The 18,234-nt window shown below is 51.0% G+C and overlaps 1 protein-coding gene across 1 annotated transcript in view; it reads left to right on the top strand.

The window, feature by feature from the left end:
* Nucleotides 1-16,348, top strand: part of LOC122543974 (neutral alpha-glucosidase AB-like) — a 58,510-nt gene extending 42,162 nt beyond the window's left edge. Inside the window, exons 8-17 of the mRNA XM_087983586.1 lie at nucleotides 2,700-2,781; nucleotides 4,169-4,268; nucleotides 5,940-6,036; nucleotides 7,871-8,051; nucleotides 8,975-9,128; nucleotides 10,533-10,768; nucleotides 10,872-10,998; nucleotides 12,518-12,597; nucleotides 13,838-13,981; nucleotides 16,214-16,348. Of these exons, the coding sequence (XP_087839712.1) occupies nucleotides 2,700-2,781; nucleotides 4,169-4,268; nucleotides 5,940-6,036; nucleotides 7,871-8,051; nucleotides 8,975-9,128; nucleotides 10,533-10,768; nucleotides 10,872-10,998; nucleotides 12,518-12,597; nucleotides 13,838-13,981; nucleotides 16,214-16,348 (1,336 nt within the window). The remainder of the gene's footprint in view (nucleotides 1-2,699; nucleotides 2,782-4,168; nucleotides 4,269-5,939; nucleotides 6,037-7,870; nucleotides 8,052-8,974; nucleotides 9,129-10,532; nucleotides 10,769-10,871; nucleotides 10,999-12,517; nucleotides 12,598-13,837; nucleotides 13,982-16,213) is intronic.
* The last annotated feature ends 1,886 nt before the right edge of the window (nucleotides 16,349-18,234 follow it).

Below are 18,234 nucleotides of genomic sequence, written 5' to 3'. Positions count from 1 at the left end.
TGGTTTGATATCGCGGGGTGCGGAGGGGGAGGAGGTGTACGTGTGGTTTGATATCGCTGGGGGGGGAGGGGGAGGGTGAGGAGGTGGTGTATGTGTGGTTTGATATCGCTGGGGGGGGGAGGGGGAGGGTGAGGAGGTGGTGTATGTGTGGTTTGATATCGCTGGGGGAGGGGGGGAGGTGTACGTGTGGTTTGATATCGCTGGGCGGGGTGGGGAGGGGGGGAGGTGTACGTGTGGTTTGATATCGCTGGGGGGTGGGGGGGGTGGGGGGGGTGAGGTGTACGTGTGGTTTGATATCGCTGGGCGGGGTGGGGGGGAGGTGTATGTGTGGTTTGATATCGCTGGGCGGGGTGGGGGGGAGGTGTATGTGTGGTTTGATATCGCTGGGTGGGGTGGGGGGGAGGTGTATGTGTGGTTTGATATCGCGGGGTTGGGGGGGGTGAGGTGTACGTGTGGTTTGATATCGCTGGGTGGGGAGGGGGGGAGGTGTACGTGTGGTTTGATATCGCTGGGTGGGGAGGGGGGGAGGTGTACATGTGGTTTGATATCGCTGGGTGGGGAGGGGGGGAGGTGTACGTGTGGTTTGATATCGCTGGGTGGGGAGGGGGGGAGGTGTATGTGTGGTTTGATATCGCGGGGTGGGGGGGGTGAGGTGTACGTGTGGTTTGATATCGCTGGGTGGGGAGGGGGGGAGGTGTACGTGTGGTTTGATATCGCTGGGGGGTGGGGAGGGGGGGAGGTGTATGTGTGGTTTGATATCGCTGGGTGGGGAGGTGAGTGGGGGGAGGTGTATGTGTGGTTTGATATCGCTGGGTGGGGGGGGGGAGGGGGGGGAGGTGTATGTGTGGTTTGATATCGCTGGGTGGGGTGGGGAGGGGGGGAGGTGTATGTGTGGTTTGATATCGCTGGGTGGGGGGAGGGAGGGGGGGGAGGTGTATGTGTGGTTTGATATCGCTGGGTGGGGGGAGGGAGGGGGGGGAGGTGTATGTGTGGTTTGATATCGCTGGGTGGGGAGGGGGAGGGTGAGGAGGTGTATGTGTGGTTTGATATCGCTGGGTGGGGAGGGGAGTGGGAGGAGGTGGTGTATGTGTGGTTTGATATCGCTGGGTGGGGTGGGGTGGGGGAGGAGGTGTATGTGTGGTTTGATATCGCTGGGTGGGGAGGGGAGGGGGGGGAGGTGTATGTGTGGTTTGATATCGCTGGGTGGGGAGGGGAGGGGGGGGAGGTGTATGTGTGGTTTGATATCGCTGGGTGGGGAGGGGAGGGGGGGGAGGTGTATGTGTGGTTTGATATCGCGGGGTGGTGTGGGGTGGGGGAGGAGGTGTATGTGTGGTTTGATATCGCTGGGTGGGGTGGGGAGGGGGGGAGGTGTATGTGTGGTTTGATATCGCGGGGTGCGGAGGGGGGGAGGTGTATGTGTGGTTTGATATCGCTGGGTGGGGGAGGGGGGGAGGTGTATGTGTGGTTTGATATCGCTGGGTGGGGTGGGGAGTGGGGGGAGGTGTACGTGTGGTTTGATATCGCTGGGTGGGGTGGAGGGGGGGAGGTGTACGTGTGGTTTGATATCGCTGGGTGGGGTGGGGAGGGTGGGGAGGTGTATGTGTGGTTTGATATCGCTGGGCGGGGTGCGGAGGGGGAGGAGGTGTATTTCTCGTTCACTCTGAGACGTAATCAGCAGGCACATCCTAACAGCAGTAGGAACATCGTGAATCTATTCTGCCTTCATTGCAGCATCTGCAAGAATTAGAAGTCACAATGCACTCAACTGCAGCAGAGTTAAATGGTCAGGGTATACTGTTGGATTCCAAACCTACCCTCCTCTCACCTCCTCTTCCCTGGTGCAGCTAGCGTTTGCTGTGAATTGCTAGTCACTTACTCCGTTTAGCAATATGGTGACCTGAAAGTGCCTGTGGACTGTAAATTATGACCCAGCGATGATACAAGCCAGCTGGATATTGATTTGGATTGTTACCTGGTCTGTTTGACAATTATTAAAATGGACATTCAGATACGTTTCAGATTAAATTTCTTTCTCGCCTGCTTTGTCTTTTTCATCAGGGACTGAAGCGATTATCATGAATGTGGGCTGGAATGTATACGGCTGGCACATGTAATGGGGACAGCATTGATTCAGTAGGTTCCGTCTCCCTCCCTGCTCTGTCACTTCAGAACCAAGTGCTCGGGCTTGGGTTCTCGGAGGTCTGTCCCAAGGCCCAGCTTGAGGGTTTTGGTAAATTGTCAGAAAATGAGCTGGCGCTGGAGCCATGATCCTGAGCCCACTCTCTCTCCCCTCCTGTGGTGTTAGGTTCTGAAAACCTCAGACTTTGTCGCTGTGCATGTACAGGCTGCCATTCACTCTCGCTGTTTAGCTTGTGCGACCATTTGAGAGAATGGGATGCAGGAAAGGATGTTACTAGCTCCTTTCATGGAGCCTGCAGTTTAGAATATCATACAAATTAGGAGTAGGCCACTCAGCCCCTCCAGAGCCTTTCAGTCCGGTCACTGCCTTGCATTGCCACCTACCCTGCTATCCCTGACACTCTCTGACTCGCTAGTCAGTCAAGAATTTGTCACCCGCTGCCCCTAAAAAAACTGCCATCTGGTTAAAGCTGTCTCTGTGCTAGAAATCTGAGGAGACTGGGATGTGAGGGTGAGAGTAAAGCTGCAGGACTGTATCGTTTCACCTTCCTGTGTTTTAGTGAGGAGAAGGAAGAGGAGACTGTGGAGGATCAGGAGGTGAAGGGAGAGAGCGAGGCTGCTGATGAAGGAACACTGGAGAAGGTAAGTGGTAGCTGCAGGACACTGTGTGTGAGTGCACGCGTGTGCCCATGCCCCTGTATGTCTAAGCGATGGTAAACATGTGCCCACGCTCCCATGGTAAATATGTGCAGAACAAGCTGTTCATACCTTCTGCTTTGCAGGAAATGACTTCTCCTAATACCCACTGCTGCCCAAGCAGGCACTTCCTACGCAATCTCTACTACTTACAGGGAACTGAAACCCAGGGTATCCTGGAGAATTCACCCACAAGCCCCTCAACACTGCCTATGCCCCTTTCATACTGGAAGAGTCTAGTGCCTTTGTGTTGTCTTTATCCAGTATGATTCAGGGTTGGGGGTGGGGGCGTGCGACTCAGCAGTTAACACTGCTGCCTCAGTGCCAGGGACCCTAGTTCAATACAGCCTCGGGTGACTGTCTGTTTGGAGTTTGCACATTCTCCCCTCATGTTTGCGTGGGTTTCCTCCCACAATCCAAAGGTGTGCAGGTTAGAGTGGATTGGTCATACTAAAGTGTCCTTCATGTTCAGGCTAGGTGGATTAGCTATGGGAAATACAGGGATCAATTAAGGAGGGTGACTCTCAATGGGCCAAATAGGCTCTGTCAGCACTGTAGGGATTCTATCATCCCTGCCCTGCCCTGGTCTGGTTTTGTCTTGGAAGTAAACCTTCATCATGCAGTGTAGAAGTTGACTGGTGAGAGCCAGACATTCTCCACTTCTGCACTTCAACGTCTGTCCACATTCCCTGGTGTGTCAGTGAAGGCACTGTCCCATCTAGTTATGGTCTTGTAGATAGCTGTCAGGTTGACCTTACCTTGTGTCTGGGAGCTGAGAGATCATGTGCTGACACAGCAAGAATGTTCCTCTTTTAGATCTCAGGGACCGATCCCTGCCTTATCCCAGGGCCAACCTTTCAACTCGACACCGTCCTTATGATCTATCCTACTTGTCCATCTTCCTTCCTACCTATCCACTCCACCCTCCTCTCTCTGACCCATTGCCATTGCCCCCACCTTCATCACCTATCTCACACTCCGCCACCTCTCCACCCCCTCGGCTCACACCCTCATTCCTGATGAAGGGCTTTTCCTGCTCCTCAGCTGCTGTCTGACCTGCTGTGCTTTTCCAGCACCACACTCTCGACTTGGGTCTCGGGGGCCATCAGTGTAAGAATCTGATCAGGAATACCAGAGAAACTTCCTCACTCAAAGTGGGTGGGCCTCTCTCCCACAGCGCTGGTCAAGGTGAATAATGTTGATGTATGTTTGAAGGGTGGGGGGATGCACAAGAGAGACAAGGGAATATGGTGGGGGTGGAGTGAGAATGGGTAGAGTAAAAATGACCGCGTGGATCTGATATGTTTGTTATAATTGTATATTCCGTTATCAGCCTGAAGATAAAGACTCCCAGAAGGAGAGTGAAGAGAAAGAGGACGAGTCTGCAATGTGGGAGGAAACGTTTAAAACTCACACTGACTCCAAACCCAATGGTAATGTCAGGGGAACCGGCTTCAGTCCCATTACTGCCTGGTCACTGAGCAATACTCGGGCAGGGGTGGGGGCTACCCTGACTTCAGTCTCATTTCTGTGATCAGGGAGTAAACTGTACAAACACTGTTGTATTAAGGTTCCGGGGCATGGGGTGGGTTAAGTGAAATATTGATTCCTTGATTGAGTTTACTACATCGTTCACGCCAGCACAATTTCCTTCAGGAATGGTGGTTTGTAACTTGACCTGGATATATCTGAGGTACTAGGTCAGGTCCTAATTGACTTAGCTGCTAGACTGGGTCTGCAGCTGATGGTAATGGACTCCCTCACCAATCTGCCAGCTGCAGATGTCTCTGTCCATGAGAGGATCGGTAAGGGTAAGCACCACACAATCCCTGTGGAGACAAATTTCCACCATCACATTGAGAATACCCTCCATCGTGTTGTGTCGTTCTAACACTCTGCTAAATGGGGCACCATTAGCTGACACTGAAGTATTCAAATGCAGCAAGATCTGGACAATATCCAGGGTTGGGCTGGCATGTGGCAAATAACATTGGTGCCACACAAAAGCCAGGCTATGAGCATCTCCAGTAAGAGACAATCTAACCACGATCAACATCCTGAGGGATATTGTTGACCAGAAACTCAGTTGGACTCCACATAAATACATGGCTGCAAGGGCAGGTCAGAGGCTGGGAATCCTGCAGTGAGTAACTCCCCAAAGCTTGTCCATCATATACAAAGCATGAGCATGATGGAGTACAGACTCCAACAACACTCAAGAAACTTGACACAGTCTAGGACAATGTAGCCCACTTGATTGCCCTCTCATCTACATTCATCTACCTCCCCCCCCCCCCTTCTACAAGATACACTGCAGAAACTCACCAAAGACCCTCCGGCAGCACCTTCCAAACCCACGGCTACTTCCATCCAGAAGGACGAGGGGCAGCAGGTACATGGGAACACCATCCCCTGCAAGTTCCCCTCTGAGCCCCTCGCCATCCCGACTTGGAAATATCTCGCCGTTCCCTCAGTGTGGCTGGGTCAGAATCCTGGAATTCCCTCCCTAATGGCATTGTGGATCACCCCATGGTAGGGACTGCAGCATTCGAAAAGGCAGCTCACCACTAACTTTTCGAGGGCAACTAGGAATGGGCAATAAATGCTGGGCTGGACAATGACACCCACATTCCACAATGGATTTTAAAAACTGCAGCTGGGACACTTGACCCAGTGTCCAAAGCTATAGAAAAATGTGACGTCTGCAGGTGCTGGAAATCAGAGTTGAGAGCGTGTTGCTGGGAGAGCACAGCAGGTCAGGCAGCATCCGAGCAGCAGGAGAATCAACGTTTCAGGCATAATCCTGATGAAGCGATTATGCCCAAAATGTCGATTCTCCTGCTCCTCAGATGCTGCCTGACCTGCTGTGCCTTCCCAGCACCACACTCACTGCTCCAAAGCTGTAGACCCAAGATTCACCCAGAGACCAGAGAACATATTCTTGGCTCAGTGTCCAAGTAACGCCGCACTGTGGGAGAGTGGCCAGGCATTTTCCACATAAATTGCGTCCCGTTTGGTGCTCAGATGATGACTGTCAGGGTGGACTGAGCTCTGTCTGGTTTGAGTGTACAGTGTTGATTCACACATGTTTATCTCTGCTTCAGGACCGTCCTCTGTTGGCCTGGACTTCTCTCTTCCTGGTTTTGAACATGTTTATGGGATTCCTGAGCATGCTGACAGCCTGAAACTCAAGACCACGGAGTAAGTGCCAGCCACTGAGGCTGACAGAGATTCTTTTAAAGACTTTGTCTGTGCAGACTCTGGGAAACCAGCAGTGAGGCTTTTGCCTGTTGTCTGAACATTGAGTAGAGGGTAGGTTGGGTCAGGGAGTTGTTGAGGGATTCTCCTTACTTTACTGATTGTTCTCCCCAGTGATGAGGTCATTTCTATCGCTATGCATTGAAGCTTGCTGTGTTTAAATTGGCTGCCTTTTTCCTTCATAATCACAGGACCCACCGTTAAGATCCACTTCACAAAATGGCTGATTCTCACTACTCCCAGAAGGACTACAATAGTTCATTATTTAATTCAAGATGCAAAGTCCCTGACAGTCCCGACTGAGAATCTGGTTAACAGAGGACGCCAACAAGGGTCCGGTACTCAACAAATAAGTAAATTCTAATCACAAAGGAGCAGCTATGAACTATCACCACGTTCTGATGGCTGAAACCATGTTTTAAACCCCAGGCCATATATAGACAAGCACAACATGTTCAATTCTAGTTTCTCTCCTATCGGAAGGATGTTGGGAAACTTGAAAGGGTTCAGAAAAGACTCTCCAGGATGTTGCCAGGGTTGGAGGATCTGAGCTACAGGGAGAGGCTGAAAAGGCTGGGGCTGTTTTCCCTGGAGCATCGGAGGCTGAGGGGTGCCCTTATAGAGGCTTATAAAATCATGAGGGGCATGGATAGGGTAAATAGACAAAATCTTTTCCCTGAAGTCGGGGAGTACAGAACTAGAGGGCATAGGTTTAGGGTGAGAGGGGAAAGATATAAAAAGGGACCTAAGGGGCAACTGTTTCACACAGAGGGTGGTACGTGTGTAGAATGAGCTGTCAGAGGAAGTGGTGGAGACTGGTACAATTACAGCATTTAAAAGGCATCTGGATGGTAAATGGATAGGAAGGGTTTAGAGGGATATGGGCCGGGTGCTGGCAAATGGGACTAGATTAATTTAGGATATCTGGTTGGCATGGATGAGTCTGACTGAAGGGTCTGTTTCCGTGCTGTACATCTCTCTGACTCCATAATGTTTCTTTACCCTCTGCCCAAAAAAACCCCAAGGTAACACAGTTCCACAGCCTCATTGCACAGGCTCTGTTGAGAAGTTCCTTTTGCTCATCCACACTTTTGTTTTTCAACTGCCTTTCTCTAGGTTCTTCAGGAGGCACCGGGAGGTTGGTACACTAACTACAAAGTCTCTTTGTTATTCTTGAAGGCAACTGCTTACAGCAACTGATAGAAGGAGAAATAACTGGCTTTCTTCTGGATACCACACAGAGAGGGAGAAAGCCAGCTCGCCCTTCCAGCAGTCTGAAGGACTCTGTTAATTGTTAGCACCCACAATCTGCCCAGTAACCAATCAGAGAGCTGTCATTGGGCTGAGGACCTTTTACATCCAGACTGGTCACAGTTGTACAAACCAACCCCAGTGACTTGTTGCCTGCCAAACCTCCCTTCCTGGTGCAGTGATGTCTACAAACACCACCCCTCCCAAACACACTCAGCATCTCAATTCCTTGTTTTGAAAAGGACAGCAATTCATTCCACACTCCTTGGTTCTTAAACAGTCTTCTTTTTTCACCCCCACCTTTGCCCAAAATCCAAAATACAGGAAATAAAATGACATGGTCTTTACACCATGCTTCAAAACAAAGTCCTGCATTAGCTGTGAAATCCTGGGCTGGCTTTTAAAGGGACACTACCTATCTCTCCCTGACTGATCCGTGCTGAGATTAGGAAGATCCCCACAGGTCAGTCAACAGTTGGCGTTTTGAAGTGTGTGCATATTTACTATTTCTTTCCCTTCTGTTCAGTGGTGGTGACCCGTACCGTCTGTATAACCTGGATGTGTTCCAGTACGAGATATTTAACCCCATGGCTCTGTATGGTGCTGTACCTCTTCTGCTAGCGCACAATCTCCGCAGGACTCTGGGCATCTTCTGGCTGAATGCTGCTGAGACTTGGGTAGACATCAGCTCCAACACAGCAGGCAAGGTGGGTACCATAGGCCCTCGCTTTCCAGAACTTCGGGTATTAATTGGGAGCCTTCCCTGTCTCTCCCAGCCCCCAACTCGCCATCCATCGAGGAGCTGCCTCAAACAGTCTGTGGGCTCTCCGTGTGGGTCGGAGGGAGTAGGATGGCAGAAGGACGCTGGGAAGTAGTTACGTGGTGATGCTGGAGGGGGTTCAGACTTTGGGAAAAGGAGGTTGTCTACTCTGACCGTTCTTCCTGGGGATTGTAAAGAGTTGTTGGATTCTGTGTGTCTGTGTACAGATGAAGGTGATTGAGGATCACTGAGGGGTTCTGTAACAGGAGAAAGGCCCCCCCCCCCCACCAGGTTCAAATGGATGCTCAGCATAAGACCATTTTGGAGCAAGACTAGAATAGGCAGAGGCCATTCAGCCCCTCCAGCCTGGTCTAGCACTCAGGTCATGCCTCCATTTTTTTTTAAGGTAGGCAATGGCCTAGTGCTATTATTGCGAGACTATTAATCCAGGGATCCAAGTAATGTTCGGGAGACCCAGGTTCAAATCCCACCACAGCAAATGGAGGCATTTGAATTCAATAAAACAGTCTGGAGTTGTGGGTCTAATGGATGTTGCGACAGCATAGTCTATTGTCAGGAAAGCCCATCTGGCTCATTAATGTCCTTTCGGGAAAGAGATCTGTCATCTTTATCTGGTCTGGCCTGTATGTGACTCCAGACCCACAGCAATGTGGTTGACACTGAACTGCCCTCTGGGCAATTAGGGATGGGCCATAAATGCTGGTCCAGCCAGTGACACCCACATGATGTTAAGGCAATAAACCCCCCCCGCCCCCCTCATATCTGAGAGATCCTAGACTATTGCCTGGTGAATAAAGACTGCCTGTGGTTCAGTCGTTCTGGTTCTCACTGACCTCAATCCCTCCACAGACTCTGTTTGGGAAGATGCTGGATTATGTTCAGGGGGCGAATGAAATTCCACAGACTGACGTGCGCTGGATTTCTGAGAGTGGGATCATCGATGTTTTCCTGCTCCTGGGCCCTTCTCCGTTTGATGTCTTCAGACAGTACACCTCACTGACCGGTAAGTCAGCCACAGTGGGTGAGGGTTTGACTGGGTTACTGCTGGTATCCTGGGGTGAATGCTCAGACAGGATCTCTGGAACGTTGCCAGTGCCTTACTGATATGTCTGTGACTGTCATAGGAACAGGAAGGGGCACTGTCTGTGTCCCTCGAGCATGTTCTTGTGTGTGAACATGGGCCTCCTGACAACACCTCTGAATGATCTGGCCTCCCACAGCAGAATGTAACTCCTTCCTCTTTGGGAGCTTCTAATAGAACATTTCCTGTGTCCGCGTCCTCTTTGTACCTTTATTTACGTCTTGAATTCCCATCACCACAGCCCTGATTCCTGTGCTCATTTTAACGCTCCCTATTAGCTCATTAGCAAGTGATAGAAAGAGGACAGATGTGAGAGGTAGTTTGTTTACTCAGGGAGTAGTAGGGGGCGTGGAAAGCAGTGCCTGCAGCAGTCATAGACTCGCCAACCTTCAGGGCATTTAAATGGTCATTGGATAGGCGTATGGATGAGAATGGAACAGTGTAGGACAGATGGGCTTCAGATTGGTTTCACAGGTCAGCATGACATCGAGGACCAAAGGACCTGTATTGCGCTGTAATGTTCTAAGACCTTTCAATCTCAACCTTTAAATATCATCTTAACCGTCCCTGCTCCAATGGGAACGATCCTAGTGTCTCCAGTCTCTCTGCACATGCTGTGAAGTCCCTCTTGCTTGGTCCTGTCCCAGTAAATCTCCCTGCACACCCTGTCCAAGGCCTTGATGGCCTTCCTGAAGTATTGACATACAGGACTCCACCTGGTTCATTGCTTTTGCAAACAATGCCTCTGTTTATAAAGCCTGGGAACGAGGATGTGTTTTCTTCTAAACAGCCTTTTCAACCTGTCTTACTGGTTCCAGAGGTTAGTGTATGTACAGCGCCCTGTAACCCCTCCCAGGTCCCTCTGTTCCTGCATCATTTTGATCACTACATATCAGCTAATGCAACTGGAAGCTCAGTTCAACTGGAATGTGGGTGGTTTGATTGCGCGAGCTAGTACATGGCTGAGGGGCCGAACAGCTTTTTCCTATGCTGCATGATTGGAGAGCTGATTGAGCTGGATGATATACACAAGCCTGACTGCTGATTTAACTAAAAGACCTTGTTTGTGGGATGTGGGAAGGTGGAGAAGGTGGGGATCAGCAGCTGCCTTGACTAGGGATAGGGTACGGTGCTGTTGGGGAGGGAATTCCAGGATTTTTCAGCAAGTGATATATTTCCAAGTCAGGATGGTGAATGGCTTGGAGGGGAACTCGGAGGGAGTTGGTATTGCTATGTATCTGCTGCCTTTGTCCCTCTCGGCTGTAGAGGCTGCAGGTTTGGAAGGTGCTGTTAATTCTAGTGACTGTCTCTCTTGGCCTGCCCCAGGAACACAGGCTCTGCCCCCTCTCTTCGCCATCAGCTACCACCAGTGCCGCTGGAATTACAACGACGATGAAGATGTCCATACTGTAGATGCTGGTTTTGATGAGCATGACATTCCCTATGATGTTATCTGGCTGGACATCGAGCACACTGATGGGAAGCGGTACTTCACCTGGGATCCCAACAAATTCCCCAATCCCAAGGAGATGCTGCAAAACCTGGCTGCCAAGAAACGGAAGGTAAGGGAGCGGGAATGAGGAAGGCTGGGGGATAATGGGTTAGCGGTTGTTCTTTGGAAAGCTGTACTGTCTGTGGATCACTAACTCCATGTCACCCCTCCAGATGGTCAGTATAGTGGACCCCCACATTAAGATTGACAGCAGCTACAAGATTCACACCACCATCCAATCTCGCAACTTCTACGTTAAGACGAAGGATGGAAATGATTACGAAGGCTGGTGTTGGCCAGGTAATTGTTCACAATAACTGCTCGGTAACTGTTCGTCCATCCTGCTCAGCCCAGACCTTTCTCGAGCTTCCTCCTGTCTGTGTAACAATCAGGACCTCAACAGTAATTGTGACTTGCATTTGCATAGCGCCTTGTCAGTAGTAAAACGGCTCCGGGCTTCGTAAGTGCGGAAATGACACTGCATTTGATGTTGTGATCATTTGAGGACAAAACGCACAACCGAGGAATGAGTTTTAATGGAGGATCTGAAAAGAAGGTAATAAATCGTGGAAACAGTTCCAGGTTTTTGTAGCTGGGTGTCTGTAAGGCCAGCCAGGAGCAGGGAGGGGCTCGGATCTCAAAGGCGTACGGCTAAGAGGGAGAGAATGTAGGGGCTGGAGGGGGTGTACAGAGACGGCGGAGGGGGGGGGGGGGGGTTAGAGAGACGGGGAGGGGGTGGTACAGACTGGGAGGGGGCAGAGGGGCCGGGCAGGTTACAGTGACAGGGAGGGGGTGGTACAGACTGGGAGGGGGCAGAGGGGCCGGGCAGGTTACAGTGACAGGGAGGGGGTGGTACAGACTGGGAGGGGGCAGAGGGGCCAGGCAGGTTACAGAGACGGGGAGGGGGTGGTACAGACTGGGAGGGGGCAGAGGGGCCGGGCAGGTTACAGAGACGGGGAGGGGGTGGTACAGACTGGGAGGGGGCAGAGGGGCCGGGCAGGTTACAGAGACGGGGAGGGGGTGGAACAGATGGGGAGGTGGTTGCGGAGATGGGGAGTGGCGCTCGGGGATTGGGAGAGTGTCAATGGGACAGTGGAAGGGTTTGTGCAGAGGGAGGGTAGTTGATAGTCTGTCAGTAAATGCAGTGATGGGAGTCTAGGGTGCACAGGTGGACCGGGTTTTGTTGGGTCAGGTTTGGTGCAGTGGAAGTTGTGCCGCAGATTGTTCCACATCTGGATTACATCCGGCCGCCTCTGAGATCTCACCCCCGGCCGCCTCTGAGATCTCACCCCCGGCCGCCTCTGAGATCTCGCCCCCGGCCGCCTCTGAGATCTCGCCCCCGGCCGCCTCTGAGATCTCGCCCCCGGCCGCCTCTGAGATCTCGCCCCCGGCCGCCTCTGAGATCTCGCCCCCGGCCGCCTCTGAGATCTCGCCCCCGGCCGCCTCTGAGATCTCACCCCCGGCCGCCTCTGAGATCTCACCCCCGGCCGCCTCTGAGATAACACTGAGATAGCCGAGGGACCTGAGCTGAGCCCTGTTGCTGTATGTGATCTGACCCGCTACAGTTGCTCACTGCTTCCCCGCTGTGGTCTTGTATGCGGTGATCCCTGCATTCTTTGTTCATGAGCTGCTTCTCCTTTGTCTCTCGGTCTTCATCGCCTCTCAGTGAGTGGCTTACAGGTCTCATTGGCACTTGTTAAGCTGTGGGTGATTGTTCTGACTCTGTGTGAGCTGTTAGTTGATGCTGTGGGTACGGTGAGCTGCTGGGTGTCTGAGGTACAGACCTGCTGTGTAATCCTTGTTTGTCTGTCTGTCCTAGGTTCAGCTGGTTATCCTGACTTCACCAATCCGGAGATGCGATCTTGGTGGGCCAGCATGTTTGCTTACGATCAGTATGAGGTCAGTCAGAACATTCCCTATCATTACCTTTTACAGCCTGCCTTCTCACTCCAACTTCAGTCTAGGGGAGGGGGTTGGGTTTAGTTTTCAAAATCTGCACCTCTGTAACCAGCTGACAAAATCCCCCATCCAGATATGAAATGTACAAAGGGACAGAGTATACAAAAATGTTCTCTTGGGCTCAGCCTTGTACCAAAAATAGCTTTATTCTACATCCAGTTTGGTATTGCCCAAATTCACAGTCCCCTTACAATAAAGTCTGAGGCTGGAAAAGGGTTCTCACTGATAGCTGTGACACAGTGAGAGCCTGGAGAGAAAGTGGGAGTCAGTCAGAGCTCCTCAACGCCCCAATGCTGCCTCAGAGCTTGTGGAAGCCCATTGGAGACCCTGACCCACCCCTTTGGAAAGCTCGGTTCTCCTTGTTTTACAGGTAACCCCCTGACTTGCCTCTTAGTGCTGACTGCTGTAAAGGGTAAGGGGGCTGTTATCTATCCCAGCTCAGATGTTTCCTTTCCTTTTAGAGAAAGGAATTACAGTTTGTACCTCCCATCCCAGAGTTGCTTCATAGCCAATGCAGGGCTGTTTTTGGGCGCCCTGCAGCCTTTGTTGTTTTTTGTCCGCACAGCAAGATCCCAGTAAGGGTCATGTGGTTGAGATCCAGGTAGCTGTATTTTTTTTTATATTTAGACATGTTGGTTGAGGGACAGATTCTGGCTTTGGGAAACCAGGGAGAATTCCTCAAATCCCACTGCTGTTCAAGGACAGCTGGATGGCAATATCTGTCCAGCCTCAGGAACAGTGAGCTGGAATGTGGGTCTGTGAAACTGCACAGGCAGTCCACGGAGCTCAACCCTAGCACCACTGCGGAAACAGCAATCCTGAGGGTACTCGCTGCACCACTCCAAAACAGAATGGTGTTCGAGTCAAACTTTGGGACTGCTGGTGAATAGGTATCCAGCCAAACAAAAGTGAATTATCCTCCGATGCTGGATCCATACTGGGGGAAGCTGGATTAAAAACCACCAGAGGGTAGCCATCTCAGATGAAAATGAGGATTCCTTTCTTCAAAGGGTGATGAAACTGTGAGACTCTTTCCCAGAGAAATGAGAGTGTGCCTGTGTCTCTGTGTGCACTTGATTCGAGTGGAAGAAAGTATTTGCATGCCTACGGTGAATGGACTTCCCTTTTGAGAATGTCTAACTCTGTGTTTTCTGTACCCATCCCTACCCTGTGTGATAAGGGCTCCATGGATAATCTGTACACGTGGAATGATATGAATGAGCCCTCTGTGTTCAATGGGCCAGAGGTGACCATGCACAAGGACGCTGTTCACATGGGTGGCTTTGAACACCGAGATGTTCACAACCTTTATGCTTTGTATGTGGTGAGTAATGGAGTGGGAGCCAACTCTGTTACAGCGCAGGTGACCCTTTAGTATTTCACCTTGTACACATATCTGGAATATTCAACCTATTCAGAACCTGAACTGGGCTCGCCACATAAACATGGTGGCCATGAGGTCAGGTCAGAGGCTGGGAATCCTGCAGTGAGTAACTCCCCCCAGAGCATGTCCCACCATCTACAAGTCAGGAGGGTGAGGGAATACTCCCCACTTGCCCCTGGATGGGGGCAACTCCAACAACACTCAAGAAGTTCGACATAATCCAGGAGAAAGCAGCCCCCGCTGGATTGGCCCCACCCCCACCATTTTCAACACAGTGACCGTAGAACCCACCACCACAGTGCCCTTATGTTGACTGCACCTTGGGAGGGAGAGAGCGAGATACCAACACACTGTCTCTAAACTGACAGTGGGGCTAATAGGATTACTTGGCATGGACAGGTTCCACAGACTGAACTAGAATTCCCAAGAATTGAAGAGATTAAAGGTGAGTGTTAGCAAGGTGTTTAAAGGATTTGATAGGATCGATCCTAACAGTTTGTTCCCTGGAGTACAGGTAGACCAGAACATGGGGCAGAATCTTGTCATTTGACCAGAGTGCTCAGGGGTCCTGTCAGGAAGCACTTCCTCAAACAAAAGGCCCACCTCAGGGCCTTCACGGTCTATTGGAAATGTTCAGATTTAAGTGGAAATGTTTCTGATGAACCAAGGCTAGTAAGGTTATGGAACAAAGGTGAGTAAGGTGGAGTTAAAGTACAGATCAGGCGAGTGCTGTATGAATGATGGGATAGGCCTGAGGGGCCGAATAACCACCATCTGTTGTTTCGGTTTAATATTAGTGATCTTTGGTCATACTGTACAGAAACTGACCCTTCGGCTCAACTCCATGCCGACCAGATATCCTAACCTAATCTAGTCCCATTTGTCAGCACTTGGCCCATATCCCTCGCAACACTTCCTATTTATATACCCATCCAGATGCCTTTTTAATGTTGCAATTGTACCAGCTTCCACCATTTCCTCTGGCAGCTCGTTCCATACATGTACCACCCTCTGCATGAAAAGGTTACCCATCCCACCTTAAACCTATGCCCTCTAGTTCAGGACTCCCCCACCCTAGAAGGAAGGTCTTGCCTATTTACCCTGTCCATGCCCCTCATGATTTTATAAACCTCTATAAGGTCACCCCTCAGCCTCTGACACTCCAGGGAAAACAGCCTCAGTCTATTCAGTCTCGCGCTCGCTCCGTCTCGCGCTCGCTCCGTCTCGCGCTCGCTCCGTCTCGCGCTCGCTCCGTCTCGCGCTCGCTCCGTCTCGCGCTCGCTCCGTCTCGCGCTCGCTCCGTCTCGCGCTCGCTCCGTCTCGCGCTCGCTCCGTCTCGCGCTCGCTCCGTCTCGCGCTCGCTCCGTCTCGCGCTCGCTCCCTCAAGTCCTCCAACTCTGGCAACATCCTTGTAAATCTTTTCTACGTCCTTTCCAGTTTAACAACAACTTTCCTATAGCAGGGAGACCAGAACTGAACACACTATTCCAACAGTGGTCTAACCAATAGCCTGTACAACTGCAATATGACCTCCCAACTCCTGTACTCAGTGTTCTGACCAGTGAAGACAAGTGTGCCAAATCACTATCCTGTTTACCTGTGACTCCACTTTCAAGGAGCTATGCATCTGCACTCCAAGGTCTCTTTGTTCAGCAACACTCCCCAGGACCTGTGTGTAAGTGTATAACTCCTGCTCTGATTTGTCTTTCCAAAATGCAGCACCTCACATTTATCTGAATTAAACTCCATCTGCCACTCCTTGCCCCATTGACCCATCTGATCAAGATCCCCATTGTAATCTGAGGTAACCTTCTTGACTGTCCACTACACCTCCAAATTCTCATCCAACTTGTTTACTTGAATGACAAAAAGCAGGAGACCCAGCACCAATCCTTGCAGCACATCAATGGTCACCAGCCTCCACTCCACAAACCATCCCTGCACCACCACCCTCTGTGTCTCCTACCTTCAAGCCAAATTTCTATCCAGATGGCTAGCTCTTGCTGGATCCCATGTGATCTAACCTTACTAACCAGTCGATCAGGTGGAACCCTGTCAAACGCTTTACTGAAGTCCATCAAGACAGCATCTACTGCTCTGCCTTCACCAATCTTCTTTGTCACCTCTTCAATAAAAAACTCCAATGTTCTTCTCCCTCTGCTTACTTTACAGCAAATGGCCACGTCAGATGGTCAGATCCAGCGGTCTGGCGGGACAGAGAGGCCCTTTGTCCTCACCAGGGGTTTCTTTGCTGGCTCCCAACGTTACGGTGAGTTCTTCCCCCTTCCCCCATCCCCAGTTCATTAAAGCCTTCGTGTACCTTGGTTAGATTTGGAGTGCACTGTGTACGTATAGCCACAACATTGTTGCACCGATACAGGGGTTCTGCCTTGCCCCCAAACCTGCCCTGCCCTGCCTGCTGAGGGGATAGACAGAGCCAAGATCGAGGGATCTGAGGAGAATCTTTTATACCCTGGGGGATGATGGGGCTCTGGAATGTACCATGTGGGAGGATAGTTTAGGTGGGAATCCCCATCAATATCTGACATTCCCAAATAAATCCAGTGGGGACTTTGGGAGAAAGATTCCTGACCCCCACCAGAGAATGGGAAAAATGTGGAACTAACTCCTGCAGGGAAGGCTCAAGGAGAGTCCTGAGGATTATGTTTAAGGCAGAAACTGGATAAACTGATGGGGGGAGAAAGAAATTGGGGTCAGGGTGAGGAATGAGATGGTGGGGAGTGCGGGGGATGCTCTGAAACACCAGGGATATCAGCCAATGGCTGAATGGCCTGCTTCTGTGCTGTGTAATCTCACCTGGTAATTGAAGGCATAGAGTCATACACCACGGACACAGACCCTACAGCCCAACTAGTCCATGCTGATCCTAACCCCAAACTAAACTAGTCCCAGCTGCCTGCTCCTGGCCCATATCTCCAACCCTTTCCCAGTCATGTCGCTTAATTGTCGTAACTGTACCCACACCCACCACTTCCTCTGGAAGTTCATTCCACACACGAACCACCGTCTGTATTAAAATAAGTTATCCCTCCTGTAAGACTAATCTTTCAGCAAATGTTGTCTGCAATGTTGTGTTTGGGAATACTGTAGACGTACAGGAAAGGCAGTGTGCTGGGTGTAACCTCCGATCTCTTAGTGGCAACCCACCCTCCTTGATCCCCAAATCCTCCTCCTTTGGAGAGTGAAGAGAGAGGAGTGAGAGTATGTCTAATCGGAGTGATGCTGGAGCACAGTGCTGATATTTGGAGGGTGAAGAGTGAGAGAGGAGTGAGAGTGTGTCTAATCGGAGTGATGCTGGAGCACGGTGCTGTTATTTGGAGGTTGAAGAGAGGAGTGAGAGTATGTCTGATCGGAGTGATGCTGGGGCACGGTGCTGATATTTGGAGGGTGAAGAGAGTGAGAGAGGAGTGAGAGTGTGTCTAATTGGAATGATGCTGGAGCACGGTGCTGATATTTGGAGGGTGAAGAGAGAGGAGTGAGGAGTGTGTCTAATCGGAGTGATGCTGGGGCACTGTGCTGATATTTGGAGGGTGAAGAGAGAGGAGTGAGAGTGTGTCTGATCGGAGTGATGCTGGAGCACAGGTGCTGATATTTGGAGGGTGAAGAGAGAGGAGTGAGAGTGTGTCTGATCGGAGTGATGCTGGAGCACGGTGCTGATATTTGGAGGGTGAAGAGAGGAGTGAGAGTGTGTCTAATCGGAGTGATGATGGAGCACGGTGCTGATATTTGGAGGGTGAAGAGAGAGGAGTGAGTGTGTCTGGTCGGAGTGATGCTGGAGCACGATGCTGATATTTGGAGGGTGAAGAGAGAGGAGTGAGAGTGTGTCTAATCGGAGTGATGCTGGAGCACGGTGCTGATATTTGGAGGGGTGAAGAGAGAGGAGTGAGAGTATGTCTGATCGGAGTGATGCTGGAGCACGGTGCTGTTATTTGGAGGGTGAAGAGAGAGAGTGAGAGTGTGACTGATCGGAGTGATGCTGGAGCACGATGCTGTTATTTTGGAGGGTGAAGAGTGAGAGAGGAGTGAGAGGTGTCTGATCGGAGTGATGCTGGAGCACGGTGCTGATATTTGGAGGGTGAAGAGAGAGGAGTGAGAGTATGTCTGATCGGAGTGATGCTGGAGCACGGTGCTGATATTTGGAGGGTGAAGAGAGAGGAGTGAGAGTGTGTCTA

Source organism: Chiloscyllium plagiosum, unplaced genomic scaffold (assembly GCF_037043375.1).
Source record: "Chiloscyllium plagiosum isolate Xiang-an unplaced genomic scaffold, Cpla_swu_hap1 HiC_scaffold_46, whole genome shotgun sequence".
NCBI lineage: Eukaryota > Metazoa > Chordata > Chondrichthyes > Orectolobiformes > Hemiscylliidae > Chiloscyllium > Chiloscyllium plagiosum.
The sequence above is the reverse complement of the archived record's forward strand: the minus strand, read 5'-3'. Positions and strand labels throughout refer to the sequence as shown.